Raw genomic sequence first — 21,631 nt, 5'->3', positions numbered from 1 at the left:
CTGAACTTGTCACTCAGGTTTCATGAATCATTTAACTTCATTAGTTACACCGGTCCAGCTGATCTCTAATCAGCATGGTAGCAACTCAACCCAGTTAGGCATGCAGTCGTGGTCAAAATGATCTGTTCAGAATGGGGTGGAACGGTGATTAAAGTGTCTTTGAAAATGGCATGGTGGCTGGTGTCCAGTGAGGTTGTCTGAGTATTTCTATTTTAGAAAGTACTGATCTACTGGGATTTTCCCAAGCAAACAATCTCTAGGGTGTACAGAGAACGCTCTAAAAAGAGAAAACATACAGTGAGATGAGATTCTCTGGGGAAAATGCCTTGTTTGTGCCAGAAGCCAGAGGAGAATGGACATACTCCTTTGAGCTAAGAGGAAGGCAACAGTAACTTAAATAACCCCTTGTTGCAAAAATGGCCTCCAGAGGAGCATCTCTGAAGAGCCAACCTTGAAGCAGATAAGCTACAGTAACAGAAAACCACACCACATGACACTACTGCCAAGTAAGAACAGGAAAAGGAGGATTCGTTGGTCTGATGAATCTCAATTTCTCCTGCAACATTCAAATAGTAGGATCAAAATTTAGTGTAAACAACATGCTGTTGGTGTGAGGATTATTTCTTAGCAGACTTTGACCTCTTAAATCAATTAAGCATCGTTTAAACATTAGACCTTACCTTAGCACCATATTCATCACCTTCTAAGCACAGTGTAACCATCTTCTGATGGCTGCTTATGCCAAATAACACACCATGTCGCAAAGCTCAAACCATCTCAAACTGATTCCTTGAACATCAAAATGATTTCACTGCACTTAAATGGCCTCCACAGTCACCAGATCTCAATGCAAAAGAGTTCCTTTGGGATGTGGTAGAATGGAAGATTTCGATGGTTGATGTGCAGCTGGCAAATCTGCAGCAAGTGGCACGATACCACTTTTTTATGTCCGATACCGATGCCGATATCATAAATTTGGATATGGGTGTCGGGGGGTTCCCGGAGGCATCTTCCTTGGGGGCTCAACCCGGGGTAGCGGTCATGTCCGGTTAGGGGCTCTGTTGGCTCTCAGGTGACTGTTTCCCCGTGGCTGCGTGCAGCGGGGCTAGGGGAGGGTCTGTGCTGACGGACGTGGGTTACTGAACTGGTAGCCTGGCTGCCCCTGGGTGGGTCCGGGATGGGCGTGAGGTTCTGGGGGAGCTCCGTCTGTGGGATGGGGTCCTGGCCGGGCCTCGGGGGCTTGGGTCCTGGTTGGTGTGTTGCCGGAGTTGTGGGCGGGTGGGTGCATGGGGGCCCAGCCCTGGCGCAGGGTGCCATGGTGCAGGGTGCAGGGTGCCGCCGGTGCGTTGAGCCACCTGAGGGGCTCTTCAACTGGTGGGGGAGATTGTCACATCGTGCAGGAGCTTTCCTCTCTTCAGGAACTCTCTCTGCAGGAAGGGGAGATACAGGAGAGGTGGAGGAAGATCTCAGCCTGGGCGTCTATTGTCTTATGTAGTCTGGAAGATGAGTGGATGGTGGGGTGGGTGCAGTTTTCTCTGTGGTGGGGTTGGGTGGACTGTCCCGGGCTCTGTGGGGCCGGGGGGCGCTGCTGCACTGGGCCCCGGTCTGGATGGGCCTGGGCCCCCTTCCCCTGGCGGGTCGCGGAGTATGGGGGTGCCTACTGGGGTCAGCGGGGGAGCTGGCCCCAGGGAGGGGTCACTTGCCCCTCCCTTCCTTCCCTCCCCATCTCCAGCTGCCTCCCTCTTCCCGCTCCACCACAACCACCCACACATGCAGGGCCTTGGAGTAGGGGTATGTTACCAGGGTGCAGAGGAGGCTACCCCCCCCCCCCCCCCCCTGTCCCCTTCTGGCTGCCTCTGCCTCAATTTTATCCCACAACTTAGACATTCACATTACTCACACTCTCATTACACATACATATAGGATCTTGGGGGTGGGCACGATACACGGAGTCCAAGTTACCATCAGGGTGTACACCTCACCCCTGGCGTCGTTGCCCACCACTTACCTGCTGCTCTCTGGCAGGTAGCTCCATGCCCTCCTGGGTTTTAAATGCACCTTAGAACACACATGCATCAGCACTACAATGAGCGGGTGGAGGAAGGTTTGGAGTCTTCTCTCACCCCCGTTCTCTGCGGCCTGCTGGAGCGGGGGGGCTAGGAGGAGGAGTTGGCCGTCCGACTGCGGTCTGGAGTGTGGGGCCTCCCTGCTGCTGCGGAGTCGGTGCGGTCTGCCTCTCCCCACCGCAGGGAGAAGGGTAACACCACCTGGGTCTGGGTGCAGTTCCCCCCTCCAGGGGCAAGGGTACCTAGACCCGGTTCGTAGAGTACGCTTGGGGAGTGTGATCGTGTGTACAGCGTCTCTTTATGTCTGTCTCCACGTTGGGTGAGTGTTGAGTGAGTGCATATGAGAGCATGAGGGTGGGAATGGATGTTTGTGTCTGTGTGTGCCTGTATGTCTGTCTCTATATGTCAGGTTGGGTATCAGACGCCACCTCTCTGGGGACATCTCAGGCCCTCCAAGGTTTGGAGGCCTATCTCCCCCCACCACCACTTCCCCTGCCAGTGGCGGACTCCCTCAGACATCAGTGCGTTGGTGGTTCTTTGTGTCTGGGGATGGGCGTCCAGGTACACACCGGCTCACTCCTTGGCGGCCGCTTATCGGGCCCTGGAGCCTGGGGCTCGCTCGGGCCACTTCGGAGGTGGGGTGCCCCCGGCCTCTCGGCCTGGGGCTTGGTCACTCAGGTACAGCTGGCTGCCGGCGGAGCTCACGGGCGCGTCACTGCAACTCCCCCTGGCTTCTGCTCCGCGGCTGCTGAGTGAACCCTCATCTGGGACTCTCCTCAGCTCTCTCTGGGATAGTGGCGCGGCTGCCCCTCTGTTGGTCTTCCTTGGTCTCTTGTGTTCTGGGGGCCTCTGGGTGTCTGGAGTTTTGATCTGGGGTATATTAGACTTAATAGACTTGGTCTAGAACGTAATATTAAATAAATTCTAACAACAGATTATCAAGCTTAAACGTGCTGCTGTTGTTCAGCCGCTGGTTTCCTCTTTCTGGTGCAAAGTGGGCCAAAAACAAAGAAGAGAGACGGACTCGCGGCAGAAAAGCCGATCAGCTCATCATTAATCAGTTTCATGACTGAAGTAGCAGCAGGAGAGGGAAGGAGAGAGAAGAGGCAGCTGCTCCATATATCGGTTGTTTAGCTTAACGTGGGAATGCTTTACAAACATTCAGAGATGAACTTACACACTTGCTTTACTTCTCTCTGGGATAACTTCCTCTGAGATGAAATGCCGGTTTGGTAGCGAGGCTACAAATACACACAGCTGCTCTATCATGTGAGCACACTGCTCCTACGTGCTACGTTTATGGGCCGAGTTACGCCGTGTCGCAAGTTTTGTGAGGTGCTTTTTTGATATTTAATGGATCGGATTACATTTTTTATTTCTCTCCGATATCCGATCCAGTAATTTACGTCAGTATCGGACCGATACCGATACGTAATATCGGATCGGTCCATCTCTAGTTACTATCGCACCAATATGGACCAGTATATCTCAGGAATATTTACAGCACCTTATTGAGTCTATGCCATAAAAGATTAAGGCTGTCCTGAGGGAAAGGACATTAACCTGCTACTAGAAAGGGGAACCTAAAAGTGACTGATAAGTGTATAGAAAAAGAAAGGGGAGAACATTTTGATTTCAATACTACAGCATAACATAAAAAAAAAAATGTTTGCTGGAGTTATCTGTCAATGGCAAGGATAGTGTTAATAATTGGATATCAATGTGTGAACTCAATGCAGCAAAAAATTCTGTTAGAAAACATTCAGAATATCTGAATATCTGAGTTTTCACTAAAGCTGCATTCTGGAAAAGACTTCCTAAATTGAGGCCTGCTGATTACTCTCCCAAAACAGTTGGATCAATAGTGGTTGCTTTAGAGAGGGACGCGATTGTTTGAGGAATCGAACTCGAGAGGAGTGAACAGTGTTGCCAACTTAGCGACTTTGTAGACCCCTTTTTTTCTAAAAAAAAGTCGCTAAAAAAGACATGAAAGCGCGTATCACTTTTACTCTCAACAAGCAGCGGGTGCTGTAACGCAGTCAGTTCTTCTTTTACTCTTATGCTGTTTTGTGGATCACAAGGTTTAAAACTACTTATAAACACACACACAAGTTAACTCCACCAGAGTGCCTGTTTCGGGTCACTTTTGCCGGTCCAAGCCCGGGTAAAGGAGCAGGGTTGGAATTGTGACATTAAAAAAAAACAATAATTGCTAAAAGAAATTAATTTGTAGTTCTAAATAAACTCTAAATGCATTTAGGACGTTTTTTACTCACTTTATGTCTCTTCCACGATGTTATTTCTCTCTCCAACAACATAGGTTACAATTAGATTAGAATAGAATAGAATAGAATTCAACTTTATTGTCATTGCACATGCACAGGTACAGGGCAACGAAATGCAGTTTGCATCCATCCAGAAGTGCTTAGTGATATAGATATATTACAATATATATTAGCAATAATATAGATATGTAAGTATATTACAGAAATGGGTCTATTATGTTATAATGTACACGGTATGAAGTATGTTGTGAATATTCTATAACTATAAGTATGTACAGGCTGTAGTGAGTACAAGCTATGTACAGGATATGGACAGGATATAAATATGAAAAATGCTCTCTCACACACTACTGAAACGCTCTCACACACACTACTGAAACGCTCTCACACACACTACTGAAATTTTACCTCTCACACACACTACTGAAACGCTCTCACACACACTACTGAAATTTTACCTCTCACACACACTACTGAAACGCTCTCACACACACTACTGAAACGCTCTCACACACACTACTGAAATTTTAGCTCTCACACACACTACTGAAACGCTCTCACACACACTACTGAAATGCTCTCTCACACACTACTGAAACGCTCTCACACACACTACTGAAACGCTCTCACACACACTACTGAAATGCTCACACACACACTACTGAAACGCTCTCACACACACTACTGAAATTTTACCTCTCACACACACTACTGAAACGCTCTCACACACACTAGTGAAATTTTACCTCTCACACACACTACTGAAACGCTCTCACACACACTACTGAAATGCTCTCACACACACTAGTGAAATTTTACCTCTCACACACACTACTAAAACGCTCTCACACACACAACTGAAATGCTCTCACACACACTAGTGAAATTTTACCTCTCACACACACTACTGAAACGCTCTCACACACACTACTGAAATGCTCTCTCACACACTACTGAAACGCTCTCACACACACTACTGAAACGCTCTCACACACACTACTGAAATGCTCACACACACACTACTGAAACGCTCTCACACACACTACTGAAATTTTACCTCTCACACTGAAACGCTCTCACACACACTACTGAAACGCTCTCACACACACTAATGAAAATCCAAGGCATTTCAGTTGAACAGGAAGGCATTTCAGTTAAACAGGAAGGCGTTTCAGTTAAACAGGAAGGCGTTTCAGTTAAACAGGAAGGCATTTCAGTTGAACAGGAAGGAGTTTTAGATGAACAGGAAGTTGTGTCCAGACCAGGAAAGTGAAGGAAAAAGTGGTACACTTCAAACCACTACACAGATGTCTACTCAGCAACCTGCTAGTAGCCTAAGTGAAGCAGCCGCATTACTCAACAGTATATTATCCTCAGCAGAGACCATCAGAACTTTGTCAAATGCCACAGTCGTGGGGCAGCAACCTGTTGCAAGTACCAGTGTGGACGGACTGGATAGTCACTTAACATCCCTCTTTCCCTCACGTCAACGTAGCAGCTTGCCTATGCCAGCGACATCTACAGTCAGGAGAGAATGTGCACCTGCACCACGTTATCAAACTCGGCAATGCTTCGGCAGCTGGACATCAGGCACAAGAAGAAAAAGGTAGTTACAAAGTTTAATGAGTTTGTATTCACTTGCCTGAAATGGGGCCATATGTAATAGTCTGATATTTAATAATATACTGCAGGGCTCGCAAAATCGCTAGCCCGACGTCCTGGGGCTAGCGATTTTTCCAGGCTACCAAAATCTATCTCTGCCCTGCCCGTCGGGCTATCGTAGGAAGGAAAAATATATGTCTATGCTTTTGCATTCTTTCGGAAATGTAGCTGGGTAATTATGTCATTGGCATCGGTGAGCCACTGTCAATATGTGACATATTGAAATCGCGTTTGAATTTGCGCTTGTTTTTTGCTTTCACTTTGCAATTATGTGTTATGCAACTGTGTATAGAGAGCGACAGTACTGATTGGTGAGTGATGATAATTTGCGCACCAATTCCTCTGACATCGTCTTATCAATCGTTAGCTTACTATGCAAACATGACAAGTGAAATCTCCCGCAGCTTAAACATGTGAGAGGTTGATTGCGCAGAGAATCGCTGAGCGTTATGTGTGTGTGTGTGTGTAAAAGCAGCAGGATTTATATTTTAGTTCTGCTGAGCCAAATAAGACAGGTCAGGGTGAAGAAGTGACAGCCAAAGAAAAACTTACCACAAAACGGAAAAGTTATGACAAATCAGACTATAAGGCAAAAAGAAAGTGCAGCTTTATGGTTTCATGGACAAAATAATTTCTGTGGCTGCAATGACGAGCTAAATAACCAGGGCTGCACATAAGTGGTCCGCAGGTGCGCATTCGCTGTCAAAACAAAAGACACGCACAAGATAAGAAGTTGCAACGCGTGTTTGCGTACATAAGATTTTCTGGAGGAGGACAGACATTTGTTTAGAACTCTTAAAGATGTCGAAGAAGCTCCTTTAAGCAATTACTTTGGTTTTCCTCCACCTCCAAAGAAATGTCAGAAGGAGTCCGAACCACAAAAGAAGCACGTATTCTCGGAAAAGTATAAAAAAAAGTATATAAAATTAACCCTTATGTTTGCCTAACTACAACAATTTTGTCTATGAAAGCATTCTGTGTAGGGGTTTGGATAGTGTTCTGCTGTCTGCATCTCAGTATTATTAGTTATCACTTGCTGTTGTTTATGGTATCTAATATTTATATTTCAGAGCTATGGCCCAGCAGCATGACCATTTCAACAAAGATGTTATACTACTTCCAACTCCATCATGGGGAGTAGTGTGCAAACAAGGTTCGAAATTATGGTTACACAAACATGGGCACATCCTCAGTGCTTTTGAATTCCAGAAGACCTGGGACAACCAAACTGTCGTGAAACACCTCAAGGAAAGCTTTGGTGAACGCCTTCCAGAGGATGTCAGGTAAAATACTATTGTTTATTGTTACTGTGTGTATTCATGTAATGACTTGTACTTAAAGATAATATACCAAAGTAAAGAAGTTTAAAATATCATTCATCATTATAAAAACATATGACTATACCAGTAGAATTTAAGTCATAAAAGCATACACACAAACAGAACAATATATAATAAAATATTTAACTAATACTTAAAATATTTAACTAATTAGCAATTGCTGTTGTCCCTATTTATTTTTTGTAGCCTCGAGTTTCTAATGGCTTGTGGCAATAAGCTGGTGTCTCCAAAGCTCCAAGTTGGTCAGGAGCTGAATGGGATGCTGATCCTAAAGGTTTTTAAAACCAAAGCCCTCTATGTAAGGCCATCAAGGACACTTTTAGTAAGTTACTAAAAGAATGAAAAGTAATCATGATTTGGGAAAAAACATGTCAACAATTGGGCTTCTAACAAAATAGAATATATTTATTTAAAACAAGTGTTTGGGAGCAATCAATATGGATATTTCTTATTTTAATCTTTTTAAGATAAGCTATAATTACTTGCTTTTGATATATGTTTTTGGTCTTTTTCTGTTGAAGAGTGAATCAGATGAAGACAAAGATCCTTCCCACATCAGCTCCAAATCAGCATTAAGCAGTTGTGCAACTGATAAGGACAGTGACAATGATTGTTTTGAAGTTGATAGTTCAAAAATCCAACAAGACATGAGCAGCCAAGTCACTACAAGGTTAAGAAGTCATGTTAAAGGTGATAACCCTGGCACTAGCAGTGATGAAGAAGATGATACTGGGACCAACTGTATTCGAAGGAGTGTTGGTAAAAGGCAACGAGCAAAGCAAGGAAGTGATGGGAACAGCATTTGTGATGAAGGCTACATGGCAAGAAGTGATGACAAACCTAGCACAAGCAGTCACAGCAGAGATTTCAATGCAAGAAGTGAAGACATCCCTGCCATGAGCGTTAATGATGAAGATTATTCTTCATATTTAACTCTCGTGGCATCGCTTTCTGGCGATTCTTCAGATGATGAGGATTTAAATCAAGCTATAATTGCGAGCTTGGAGAATCAGATGTGAGTAACAAACATACAGAATTTGAGTTTGAGACATAATTTGGGCTTTCCAGAATTGTCAAATCAATATAAACCTTTAAAGCTTTAACTCTCTATGATCAGTGTGACACATATTCTCAAATTCTGTAACATGACTACATGGCTGATATATTTTATTTTCTGTTTTATTTTCTTTTTTTAGTGCAGAAAAAGTCCCTGTTCAAGAGATACTGCTGGAACTATCAAGCAAAATTAGCACAAAACAGCAGTGCAAATTTAATATAAATCGCTCTGCTGTGTGGGAGGGAGCCTTGCGTGGTTTTCAAAGGCTATCTTATGATCCCAACTTGATGATCTGTGTGAAATTCTCAGATGATATGGGGAAAAATGAGGAAGGGGTTGATTTAGGTGGGCCAAGGAGGGAATTCTTGAGACTATTGATGGACACCATTGCCAGGTCAGCCATGTTTGAGGGGAAAGAAAACTGCAAGAACTTGGCTCTTGACAGTACTGGTAATTACCTATTTTTCTAAGATTAATAGTGGGAACTGTTTAACTGATATTTATTTTTACAGGCAACATTACTGACAATTTTGCTTTTCCTTTTATTCTGTTGCTTTGCAGCTCTCAGAGGGGACTGGTACTACATCTCTGGGAGAGCCATTGCAGTGAGCTTGGTACATGGTGGTCCACCACCTAACTTTCTGTCACCAACAGTATTTTCCCTTCTGGTTGGAAATTCAGCAAATCCAGCCCTGGAAGACATAGCTGACCTGGAACTCTTTGAAAAAGTCCGAAAGGTCTCTATATGTTTATTTTATAAATCTTATAGTGAATTGAAAATAGTTTGTGTTCCAGTTTTCTTTTGTAGGGAATGTTTATCCGGATCAGTCTGGCCATTGCTGAATGCCAAGTTTTTATATTTTGCTGCTATATTAAACTAAGATTCAGTAGATAAGGGTAGACGAAAGAGTATATTTTATCATTTTTTAAGCACATTGTAAACATATTAAAAAAATATGTGTAGTCATTTGACTTCCAATGTACGCGCGGGCATATTGTGATTGTGTAGACCACTGGTGGCTGGGTTCCTTCTAATAGGTTATAAGACTACTGAGTAACTTCCATAACAAGCCCTTCCTCTGCTCTTTGTGATGCTAGATATCTCAAAGTACAACCCTTGAGGACCTTGAAAAGTCAAAAGAACCTCTGCTTGATTACTTGGCCAATGCAGGATGCCTGAGGCCTATGCGTTCACTAAGAGACAGGGATCTGCTGGTACATGATATTGTCATGTTTCAGGTCATCCACAGGGTTCAAGGTCCATTTCAAAGGTATTTTGGTATTCTGTGTTTTTCAGATTAATTAAAATGTGATAAAAATCTTACCTATTAATCAAAATGGCCAGTTAATAACCTAGTATAACTGATTGTGCCAAATTGATAATATACAATTAACTTAGAAGCATGAAATTGCAGAATTATTGAATAAAATTTCTTTGTGCTGTTTATCCAGATTTTGTGAAGGTCTGAAAACTCTTGGGGTTCTCGAGAAAATGAGGAGGCATCCAGACAGTTTTCGCCCTCTGTTCTGCTATGAGCCACATATGCTGACTGCTGACCAGGTGGATGATCTTTTCAACATTCATCTATCTCCAGAAGGAAGCAACAGAAGAGCTGCTGAGGAGACAGTTGTTACCTTCTGGAGAGACTATCTCCAAGATGCAGAAGGTAATTGTCACTTTAGTGCACAATAAATAGATGTAACGATTTATAGGTTAGCATTTCTGAAATCTTTATTTTAAATAACATACTCATATAACAATAACACCACATTACCCTCTTGGTTGTAGTAACATTTTTACATAGTTCTTTGAGACTATTGAAAGATGAAAAGCATGCTCTATAGTCATTGCAATAACAGTCATTAAGATTCTTGCTTTAGATTTGTACTCACTGACAATTTATGTTGGCCAAATGAAATAACCTTTTAACACTTTTTTCCTTCTCTGTTTTATGCAGAAGAAGAAGGACCTTCCAAATTACAGAAGATATTGGCCTTTGCAACTGGAGCAACTGCGGTGCCACCTATTGGCTTTTCCCCAGCACCCTCGATTGAGTTCATTCATAGAGGAGACGATGACTTCTCTTCTACACCAATTTTCCCTCTTGCCAACACGTGTGTTAACTGCATTAGGCTGCCACTGCATGTTTCATACCAGCTGTTCAAGGAGAAGTTTGATTTTGCATTAGGTAACACTTACGGCTTTGGCAGGGTATGAACACATTATGCTGGAGGAGTTTACGTGTTTCTCTTTTGTATTGGTCTCTCTTTTGATTCAAAGTGAGTATTGAGTATTAACTTGTTAAGGTTTTAATATTTCCAAATTTACCTGCTTCAGTCAAATTGATGTTTTAAGACATCAATTTGACAAGAAGTGATTGTTCTTCAGGATTCATACAGGTAGATACCAATTGTTTAACAGCACGTCAGAAGTTAATTTAGATTGTTGAGTTTGAATATACAAAATTTGTGTCACTTTACTCATTTCATGTGTATGTCCATCGGTTTTTGATTTGGTTGTCTTTGTGTCTGTTTATTCTTCTGCCTGTGTCAGTTTCTGTTTGACAACAGAGCTGTCATTTTATCATTTTAAAGAAAATGGTTTCAATATGTTAGTTTCGATCACATATGTTTTCTGAAATGTTTTTTTTATATATCTTTTTTTTATTTTTTGCAAAATATTTTATTTAATGTAGAAGGTGTAAAAGTGAAGAAAACACATCTATTCCATGATTTCCATCATTTTCTAATGGATTCACTTGTTGAATTATGTTCATTGCAGTCTCATTTATGTTGATGTCAATAGCTGGAATATTGACATTATTGTTTGTTTGAAGTTCTGGTAATGGCCCTTCTTCATCAACGCCATAATAGTTATCAACATGAAAAATGTCATTTATAAACGACAGGATTCCCACATTGTTTGTGACACCTGTATGCCACAGCTGAAGAGGGGTCTGTCCTCCTTGTGTAGAGAGACCATGGTTGTTCCACTGATTGACAAATTCTGTTAATGCTCTTTCAATCCTTGGCAAATAAACATAATGCAGACAAAAAAGATGTAGCTCATTCAGTGAATCCAACATACCCTGTTCTTCCATAAAGTTAAAGATATTTATAAAGTGTCTTGATACAACTCTGTTGAGTTCTGCCCACAGTCTTTCAATTCTTTGGTTATGTACTGAAACACCTGTAATAACACTGCCTACTCCTCTTCTCTGTAACATAAAACGAGCAACCTGTATATTTTCCATACCATGATCACACCTGACCCTTAAGGGCAAACCAAAGTTTTGTATTCCTTCCAAAAATAATGACAAGACACTTGAGGCTCTGTTATTGGATAAGCAACGTAAGTATATGATAGTTCGGCTGAAGCCATCAACACAGCCATGCAGGACCAAGCGCCATCTAATCAATTTGTGGTTGCCGTCAAAATGCCTGTTGAGAGATCAGAAAGCATTACTACAGTTCCACATGTTTGTTCATATTATTTAGTAGTGAATTCCTGACCCTGTACTTAAACAAAAACTAGAGGTTTCATTTTGTACATTTACTTCAACAACAGCACACCTCTGTCTCTCACACACACACACACACACACAGTGGCATAAAATGTCTTTTTCCACACTACGTTTACCTGGCACAATTGATGTTAGAGATTAAAATTGTGATGTAAAATAAAGGATTAAACAACTCAACAGTATATACATTAGACAACATCTAAATTGATGTACTATGAATCCCCCAAATATTTAACATACTTATATCAATTTCAGTTTTTTTGGTTATTGTTATTTTTTTATTATTATTATCTTATGCTGATCATATAGATTAACTTCAGTAATGTTTTGAATGAAGGACCATTAATTTTGATGTATTGTGTTAATACTTTTAAACACAAGGCCTGATCATTTGTTTCAAACCAGTGAACTTACCATAAGTGGTTGGGGGCCTGAACACTATAGATCCTTCGCCTTATCGCATGACGACGTCTAAATGCACGTCCAATAGGATCCACTTCCTGTAGACTTTGTCTGACCCTCCAACGTTGAACTCTTAAGCCACGAGATCTCAGACTTCCAAGAATGTATACTTCCCCTGCATTTGGAGTGTTCTGTAGGATATCCGTCACAAGGCCATTCAGTTCTTGATTTGAAATATCCACATAGCTTAATGGCTCAACTCCCAAAGTTTGTCTGTGTCTGTACAGGGTTCTTCGACTTATTCCAAAGCATGATGCAATTCTCTGCCATGTCATACCAATGGAAACAAAGTGAGAAATCTGTTCAGCAGATATAGTGTATCGTGGCCGACCTGGATGACCACTCAAGGTGGTTGGGGGTAACAATCTGTGGGTCACATAAGCAGATCTCTGTCTAGCATCATATTCATGTAGCAAGCTGCAAAAGCATCTATACAAGGATTGTAGTAGGTTGGTGGCAACCCTATTATTGGGATCATATCGAGATACAGCAGCAAGAAATTCTGATAGAGTTCGTGTATGATCATCTAGCTCTCTATAAAGCCGCTCTTGTCTGATATTGTCCGAATTTTCATTTTGGAGCGCCCCAATACATTGCAGAGCACAAGTAAAAAATCTTTCAACATCTTCTTCATTGGTTCTCACCTCAAAAAACAAAGAAAGTATGTAAAAAATGACAAGGATCTGATGTAATTTCATTGTAGATGAGGTACTGTCAGACACAGTCTTTCCAGATTATACGGGCAGCTAGCATAGCCAGGATGCCCCGACTTGTTGCAATAGGCTGCTACCCTACAACAATGTTTGGATAGTCACTGATGAAGGCAAAATATTTTTCAATTATACCTCTAACAGACTGTTGTAGACGTCACCGCGGTGTTAGCTGTGCATTAATGTGTTATTTGTTTTTCCTCACCTTCCTGTGCAGCTAAAATGCCTTCCTGTTCAATTGAAATCCTCTTGGTTTTCATTAGTGTGTGTGAGAGCGTTTCAGTAGTGTGTGTGAGAGCGTTTCAGTAGTGTGTGTGAGAGCGTTTCAGTAGTGTGTGTGAGAGCTAAAATTTCACTAGTGTGTGTGAGAGCATTTCAGTTGTGTGTGTGAGAGCGTTTCAGTAGTGTGTGTGAGAGCATTTCAGTAGTGTGTGTGAGAGCGTTTCAGTAGTGTGTGTGAGAGCATTTCAGTAGTGTGTGTGAGAGCGTTTCAGTAGTGTGTGTGAGAGCGTTTCAGTAGTGTGTGTGAGAGCTAAAATTTCACTAGTGTGTGTGAGAGCTAAAATTTCACTAGTGTGTGTGAGAGCATTTCAGTTGTGTGTGTGAGAGCGTTTTAGTAATAATGTCCCTTACGGCACCTCATACAATTAACTTGCTCCTTATCAATCCACGAACTCCTTCTAAATGCATTTTATCATTTAGATGAGCAAAGCACATCACAATTTGATCATTTTAATTCAATAGTTTACATGTATCAGAATGAAAAATCCCTGTGCTGTGGTTCATTCAGCTACTGTGAAGGTGCTGTTATATTACAGCTGAATTAATTCATACATATAACTACATCATCAGAAACATGCTCTTAGATATTTTGGAAGACTATCACTCCAAGCAGCATTTTTCATGCCATGTAGGAAACATCAAGTCAACATTCAAGCAAATCCTCCTTTTCTCAAGCTGGAATTTCAATGCGTCTGAATACTTTGCTACACCACAGTGAGGTATAATTGAGTCTACCTGTCAGTTCTGATGCCAGTGCATGACTATCATACAGAACCAGAATCAGAAACCATGCTGCAGTTTTCAGTTTGAGACAGGAATGTTTAAAATCACAACATGGCATCTCAACCATGAGGAGATTTACACAAAGCACCAACATGTGACTTGAGCATTGTGTTCACTCTTGAATCACAATTTCTCTATTTCTTTGGCTCTCGGAGGAGGCGGACGACTTTTTCTCTTATCTTCTCTGCTTATGTCCTTGTCTAGTCTCGTGGTTTTTTTTTGTATTACTTTCCCTGGAACACACTCTCATAGTCTGTTTCTAAAACCTAAAGAGAATTATGGATTTGACCAATTGGTCTCTGAATGCTATTGACACCCTTTTCTCAACGAGAAGTCTGGGCTCGGGAGAGCCCGAGTGCCCTGGAGGGACTTTCCCTGCTGGATGCACAATGGATGGGTGGCAGACATGGAGGATCGTGTGCCTGGCGGGACTGTTGATCGAAGATGCTGAAGATATCTACCTATTCGGAACCATGATAACAGGGTTCTTACTGATCGGAGCTGGCTTGGCCCTGGCTTATCAGAGAATTAAGAAAGCGGAACCGGCTGTTCAAACACCCCCAAGGCTGCCCGCTGGGATTGAAACGATGGGACGAGGTGCAACTTCTCAGAATGGGCTCATTGAATGCAGCATGGTTAAGAGCTTGGAGGCGCTAACGGCTGCAGTGAAGGCTCAGAATAACACCTCTGAGCGTATATTGAATTACATCAGGGAAGAATCCACTTGGAACAACACCTCTGGGCGGAAGCTGGATTGCATCGCGGATCAGTTGGCTGCAGTCGTGAGGTCTCAGAATCTGCTCTGTGAGCAAAAGAGTGAAAAGACCACGGAATTGAAGGTAAATAACATCATGGAGAAAATCGCAGCTATCCAACGGGAGATTTAGAGACCAGTGTCAGTGTCGGAGTGTTAAAAACAGCATGAAATTCTCATGAGTTGTTTGTAAAAGAAAAATCACCATTATAATGCGGCTACCCCTTCGGCGGCAGCTGTGGGCTCAAGGCCGGAGCTGAACAAAAACTCCCTGATAACGACTGTGTTGAGTCTGTTCCTTCCCATTCCATGCAAGGCCACCTGGGTTGGCTGGTAGTCTGTTTACTTAGCCTGGCAGGGCGAAGGACACTGTCTCAGCTGAACTCTGGACACGCACACACATACATATACTGATACTGATAAGCACTCACTGACGCATCACCCTCCCTACCCCGGATCCAACGCCACCTCCAACGCTTACCTCCCCTCTGATGTGGACATCGGGTCAGTTGGAGGCGCAGTCGAAAGATTGCAGCGGTCCCAGATCAAATGTACACACTGGAACTCTTTCCCATGTTGCTGTCTGTGTTTATTGTGCTATGGTGTGTTGATATCTGTGCATTCCTGTATTATCCTTCTGTGTTACATATTTCGATGTTTTTTTTCCTCGCTACCTAGCCTGACCTGTCTCCCCAATGTGATAATTGTGTATTGTATGTACGGTCGGCAAGGTCTGTCATCTCGGTTGTGGGCAAAAGACCTGCAACTGACAAATAAAGGCTATCTCATCTCATCTCAATGAAAATATAACGATTCTATCACGTAGACATTTTGAAAGGAAAATAACCAATACTATGCTTAGTCATCTAAATATAAGTACTGGGTCACCTACACATTTCACCTACAGGAACCACTCGGCCATGGAAACCCATGCCATGAAGCTTTTGTGCTGATGTTAATATCAGAGGAGATTTAGAATAGTGCTGTTCTTGAGTCAGAAGTGTTGTCAACATTTACACAATAAATGTTTTGCACCGCAGAGCTTGGCATTCAGTCTGTAACCTTACATGGTCTGCAACTTTGTGACTGAGCTGTTGTGGATCATTTAATTTCAGCAACTGACTTGCTGCGTTGGTGGTAGTGGTGGGCGGATCGATCCAAATATCAATGGTATCGATACCAAGTCGGCATTGGTATCGGGTCAATACTAGCCTGGCGAGATCAATTCTTTACTTTAAGTTCCACCCTTGTTTGCAATGCTGCGGTTTCGGCACAGACGAAACAGTCAGGCCGCTCTTGTGTCAGCGCAGAGCAGGCAGACTTTGCTCCCCCTCCCCCTTCTTATATTTAGATGTTGCGCCGTCATGTGACATGATTTAGATGCTTTGGGGGTCGTTAAGTTGTTTACATATTATTTATATTTTCACCAGTTGTTGTTTTTGTTGTTGAATTTTAATTGTAATTTTTGTATTATAGTTTCCAAACAGTACTTGTTTGTTTTAATTTGTTTACTGGTTTGAGTGGACTTTTTATTTAAGATTTAAAAAAAAAAACACAATTTGATAATATTAATTTTCTATAAGCATTTTCTATTTAATTATAAATTCTGTATAATTATGTCCTGGGTTTTAACTATTTAATAATAAAAAAGGAAATAACACAACAAACACCTAAGGTCATGAAAATTAATTGAGATTTAGCAATTCAATGACGCATCCAACTTATTTATCGAAAAGTATCGGTATCAGTATCGGCGATACTGGCCCATATTTACTTGGTATCAGATCGATACTAAAATATGCTGTATCACGCACCACTAGTTGGTTGTATCCAACCAAAGTACCACATTTGAATTCAGTGAACTCTTACAATAATCCATTCTTTCACAAATGTGAAGACAGGCTGCATGGTGGCTGAATTTATACACCTCATGGAATGTGACTGAAAACACCTGAATTCAAGATTAAGAGGTTTGGCCCAATATTTGTCCATTTATTGTGTATGGAGGTTACAGTTGTATCGTTGCAAAGCTGTGTAATAGTGAGTCAGTAATGAGAGAACGATATTCACTAATAACTTTGTTTTATTTTTATAGAATCTCTGAATGCTCTGATATATTTTATAAAAACCTTACAGGTATATTGTTTTTCATTGTTGCGCATCAAAGCACAAATTTGCGTGTGTTCATTTGCTCTGCAGTAAAACATCACATTTGTGTCATCTAACATGACACTTAACAGGGAGTGGTCAGCTTTGGGCCTCCAGCCATGTGTTACTGTGGTTGCATATTTTATCCTCACTCACCTTTAGTCATTATGGAGACTCAAAATGTCACAGATTTATATCGCGCAACCCTCAAAAGCCATAGTATGGACATTATTGAAGAAAAAAAAGCATCTTACACCTTAACAGAAACACACCCATGGGTTTACTGCACACCCTTGTGATCTCTATCACAATTAGAAATCAAAGGTCTCCCTCTGTGAAAAATGTCAGTTGGGTTTGGAAAAGTTCTAGGCTTTTTTTTCCCTCTTTGGTTTGGAAAAGATAGAAAAAGGGTAAATGGAAATTATTCTTTCAAAAGGTTCTTGAGCTCTTTCTTGATCTCTGGAATGTTAATCTTGGGGTACAGTGGCACATAGTTTTCTTGTGGTTTAATTACTCGCACAGTTGCAGAGACTTAGAAACAAATATGGTGGTGAAATAAGGTTAGAGAGAGTTCCTTGAGGGGATTAACTAACTGTCCAGTTTATTTGCTTGTTGTTCAGCTTACTGTTCATTTCATCCTACATGGCTGATCTAAAATTCAAAATTCTCCCAAAATTCTGTCGTTATGGTGTGTACATACAACAGAATAGTAAAAACCATGCCTGTGAAAGCTAAACATGTCTTTGATTGTCAGTCAGTCAGTTTGCTTCCACTGACTGATGCTATGTGTAACATGAACATAAAGACTTAAGATAAACCAAAATAAATTAATATATTACATTCATAATAGTATGATATAATCATATAATCAGTGATAATAACAATCATTGTATGTTATGATGATATGACAATGACAACCTGGCCTATCAGAACAGTGATGAAGTTGAGTATAAAAAGCTATATAATCATAAAGATTAAAAAAAGGTAAAATAAAATAAAATCTTGTTTAATGTTTAAACATTGTTATCACATATTTCATTATAGGCCAGTGTGTCCTAAAAATATGATGTACATTATGTGGAGTATTTTTTTTATTCTTATGGTATTATAGGCAGACCTTAAGTGACTAGTTAACAAGATGTGGCTCCATGAAAAAGCAGTGTATCAGGGAGGGAAAAAAGAACAGAACTGTGTCTTGACAGGTGATTTGAAAGAGAGCACTGTTTGACTGGGTGTAACAAAGCCAGCATCGATAGAGCCTGGAGCTCTACGGCTGAACAATGGCTCATAGATGGTTAAAAGGTCCAAAACATAGCTGGGAGCAAGGCCTTGACAAGCACTAAAAGTTATCAATCAAATTTTTAAATCAATCAAAATGACAAGCAACCAATGCAGGAATGCCACAGAAAGAGTTATGTGGCCTTATGTTATGTAGTCTCTGGCTCTCAGATTATTCAAGTCTTGCAGCACCACTGATTTTGATGCTAGAAAATTCTAAATGTATGAGCCAGCTAGGTTATGGAAATACGCGACTAATGTAATATTAACAACGTCTATAATTCGAGATAGAATAGCAGAATCACTCAAGCAGCAAAATTTGAATGGAGTTATAGAGGTGCACCTTTTAGGACTCGTCTAAAGATGAAGAAATGGTTACATTTGTCAGGTTATCCTATTTTTACTCACGCCAGCCTTTAATGCCTGTCTTGATATTTTTGAGTTTTAGACAGGCTTCTGTGCCACCAGTGTACTCTATGAGATCACTGCTTTGCTCAAGAATGTAACAGGGTTCGTTATCTTGTCACTGGCACTAGGTACCTTGGAATAAATTGCAAAACGACCCTTTGTTTTTTTTTATAAAGCAAACCTTGCATGGGCTATTGTATTCATCTTTGAATAACATCCTTTCAGTGACCTTTTGTGTGCAGCAGTTTCTCTTGTACCATTTATTTTTTTCTTATATACTCAGTGTTCCAAGGTTCTCCCTGAATCAGCATCCATACTTACAATGAAGCTTTATGAAACTGACCAACCTGATAGCCTCTTACATAATGACTAAATAAGCTTAAGTATATCAGCATTAGTCATATCATCATTTGTCTTTTTTAATCATCAGGTCTGCCTTGCACCGATTGAACACGCTTTAATTTCAAAGTTAATTGAACAGTAAACCACTACAACATTCAAGAATTATATTTTAATCATGGGATGGATTCAGTGAACTCTTAATTATTTTAAAAGAAAATACAAATTAATTTTCGGTCTAGTAAGCCATATGATAAAATGATTCTTATTATTATGGAGTTCCTATTTATTTTGCGTTTCTTCTAGGTAAGCTTCTTTATTATGAATTATCTAACTACCCATGTAATTGAAAAAGCAATGCTTCATGTAGAAGTGACTTTTAGAGCTTGACAGATATTTTATAAATTGAATTTGAAGAGAAAATTAGGTGAATACCCCCCCATAAAATTCATTAAGTATGTTAATAATAGTAATATTACAAGGACAAGGTAAAAATACTTGAGAAAGTATTGATTGAAGAAGTACTTATTTCTTCATTATGCAATCTTTATCTTTTAAGTATCAGTTGTTGGGAACTCACAGTTCATTTTTTATTTTTTTGTGTGTGTGTGTGTGTGTGTGTGTGTGTGTGTGTGTGTGTGTGTGTGTGTGTGTGTGTGTGTGTGTGTGTGTGTGAGAGAGAGAGAGAGAGAGAGGCAGAGGTTAAGGTTCGTTCAGATTATGTGTCACTTTTATGTCTATATCTGATTCTCTTATTGCTTTCACCTGTTTTTTCCCCCCATCAGTAATCAGTCTGTAATCAGGCACTTATTATTCTTTATTCCACTGCAATTTTATTGCTAAACAGAGTAGCATCACTTTATAGTTTTGGTATTAGTAAGATTTGATTTTCTGAAAGACCACTACTTTCTATTACAACAATAAAACTGAGTAGAGCCTAACTTCATGAAATATGCTGGAGTGGACTGAGATAACCTCTCTGCTCATGCTCACAGTAAACTGTAAGTTTAATGACTGAATGGCCCATAACACCTCAGGCTACAAAAATCCCCCACCCCACCCCCCACCTCTCAGTACCTATTTGTTCATTTTAGAGACACGTGCTGTAGAAAATGTGGGAACTAAGAGGACACTAAATGTGCACTTGCTAAGTAAATGCCCTATCTTAAAAATCTAGGTAAAAAATTCAGACTTTGAGAATGGAAGCGGTTACGGTTCAGTAAATTACGGTTGGAAATACCACTCTAAAAACTGCCTGCACACTTAGTATATCGAGAAGACTCTCAAAGGAATTGTTCCCCAAGTTTAAAAGTAGTACTTAAAAGTGTTCTTTGAGTTAAAAAAGAAGCCTAAGGATTTGGTGCACTCGCTAGAGAGCCATCAAGATAGAGCCTTGGTCTTCTCCTTTCCGAAAGTGTTGTATCTGTTTCACAAGGTAACAATTAAATTGCAGCTGTCAGCAGAGGAGATATTAAACTCGTTCCCTGTTCTGTCTCCGTTTCTGCTGACGGTGACCTTGGTGGGGAGACGGAGGCTGGCCGCTGAAGCCTCATGCTGGTTGAGAGGGTTCGCGTGCTCTGTCTCGTGGAGAGCCAGCCATCTGGGATAGGGATATTCATCACACTGCAACAGTACACACATAGCCACTGGCACAGACGCCATCATCATCCTCACCATCATCATCATCAACACTTGCCGGCATGGTCACATGTTCTCAGGCTCTGTGAAAATCCCGGACCGCAAGCCTTACTGTCTCACAAGCTGATGTCACACAATATCATCACATCACCCAAGGTGATTTTAGGGTGAGTGCAAGGATTATCTCTATCATTCTGCTTTCAAATTAATGTGACTACTCAACATCGGGATACATAGTGATAAAAGATTGCTGAAATTTTTATGTCAAACTATAGATGACCATTTTTCAGAATCACAGTTTACAAGTTCATCATACCTATACAGGTAAATCTGTACTGCATTACTAGTGAATTACTAAGTTGTGTTATGTTTTAGTACCTACCAACAGATGACAGTCAAATGAAAACAGGAATTAAATTGATATTTTCATATGAGTTCTAATAAGGGGCTACTGCCCGTATGCTATACTCTAGCAGTAAGTATAGTATGTTGCTGTTAATATTTATGTCAGTGGTTTTCTTTTACATATCACTTAACGATTGTTTCAGCAGAGTAGTTTGTGTGTTGTTACATCAGATTTTTCAGCGTGTTAGTGAAACGAATGATTAGTGATTCATACTTTTAGACTGAATGGGGTAACAGCAGGCTATTGGGCCTTTAGCTGGAGGCATGGGAATTTGATTGGTTGCACAGACAGCATCAGACTATATACAGAGTCTGACTTATGAGCTTGTTCCTGCTTGCCTATGATCTGGCTACACTGACCCTCTTCTTTTGCCGTATGGGGATTGTTAAAACTTGTACATCTCTTTTGGACTTCTTCACTGGGGGACTGTATGTGTAAGCTGCCTGTAGCATTATTGTTGCATTCTCCAGTGATGTTAGTTTTGTGAGT

General features: G+C 41.0%; 3 protein-coding genes across 3 annotated transcripts; 2 read left to right on the top strand and 1 right to left on the bottom strand.

Moving 5' to 3' along the window:
• Nucleotides 1–5,589: 5,589 nt before the first annotated feature.
• On the top strand, nucleotides 5,590–10,628 carry LOC146638113 (uncharacterized). The gene is made up of 9 exons (XM_085366065.1): nucleotides 5,590–5,957; nucleotides 7,084–7,296; nucleotides 7,540–7,675; nucleotides 7,875–8,368; nucleotides 8,550–8,860; nucleotides 8,972–9,147; nucleotides 9,509–9,681; nucleotides 9,863–10,077; nucleotides 10,369–10,628. The coding sequence occupies exons 1-9, from the start codon at nucleotides 5,590–5,592 to the stop codon at nucleotides 10,626–10,628; spliced, it is 2,346 nt and encodes a 781-aa protein (XP_085222191.1).
• A 469-nt stretch (nucleotides 10,629–11,097) lies between these two features.
• LOC146638112 (uncharacterized) lies at nucleotides 11,098–12,800 on the bottom strand. Its single transcript, XM_085374631.1, has 2 exons — nucleotides 12,349–12,800; nucleotides 11,098–11,851 (listed from the first exon to the last, which is right to left on the bottom strand). The coding sequence occupies exons 1-2, from the start codon at nucleotides 12,669–12,671 to the stop codon at nucleotides 11,098–11,100; spliced, it is 1,077 nt and encodes a 358-aa protein (XP_085230757.1). The 5' UTR covers nucleotides 12,672–12,800.
• A 1,649-nt stretch (nucleotides 12,801–14,449) lies between these two features.
• Nucleotides 14,450–15,058, top strand: LOC146638111 (uncharacterized). The gene has a single exon (XM_085374619.1). The coding sequence runs from the start codon at nucleotides 14,450–14,452 to the stop codon at nucleotides 15,056–15,058; it is 609 nt and encodes a 202-aa protein (XP_085230745.1).
• Nucleotides 15,059–21,631: the final 6,573 nt, after the last annotated feature.

The sequence above is a fragment of the Diplotaxodon limnothrissa genome, linkage group LG2 (assembly GCF_057381915.1).
Source record: "Diplotaxodon limnothrissa isolate DT_005_m linkage group LG2, D_limnothrissa_male_GT1.1, whole genome shotgun sequence".
Classification (NCBI taxonomy): Eukaryota; Metazoa; Chordata; class Actinopteri; order Cichliformes; family Cichlidae; genus Diplotaxodon; species Diplotaxodon limnothrissa.
Note: the sequence above shows the minus strand (reverse complement) of the source record. Positions and strands in the feature narration are given on the sequence as shown.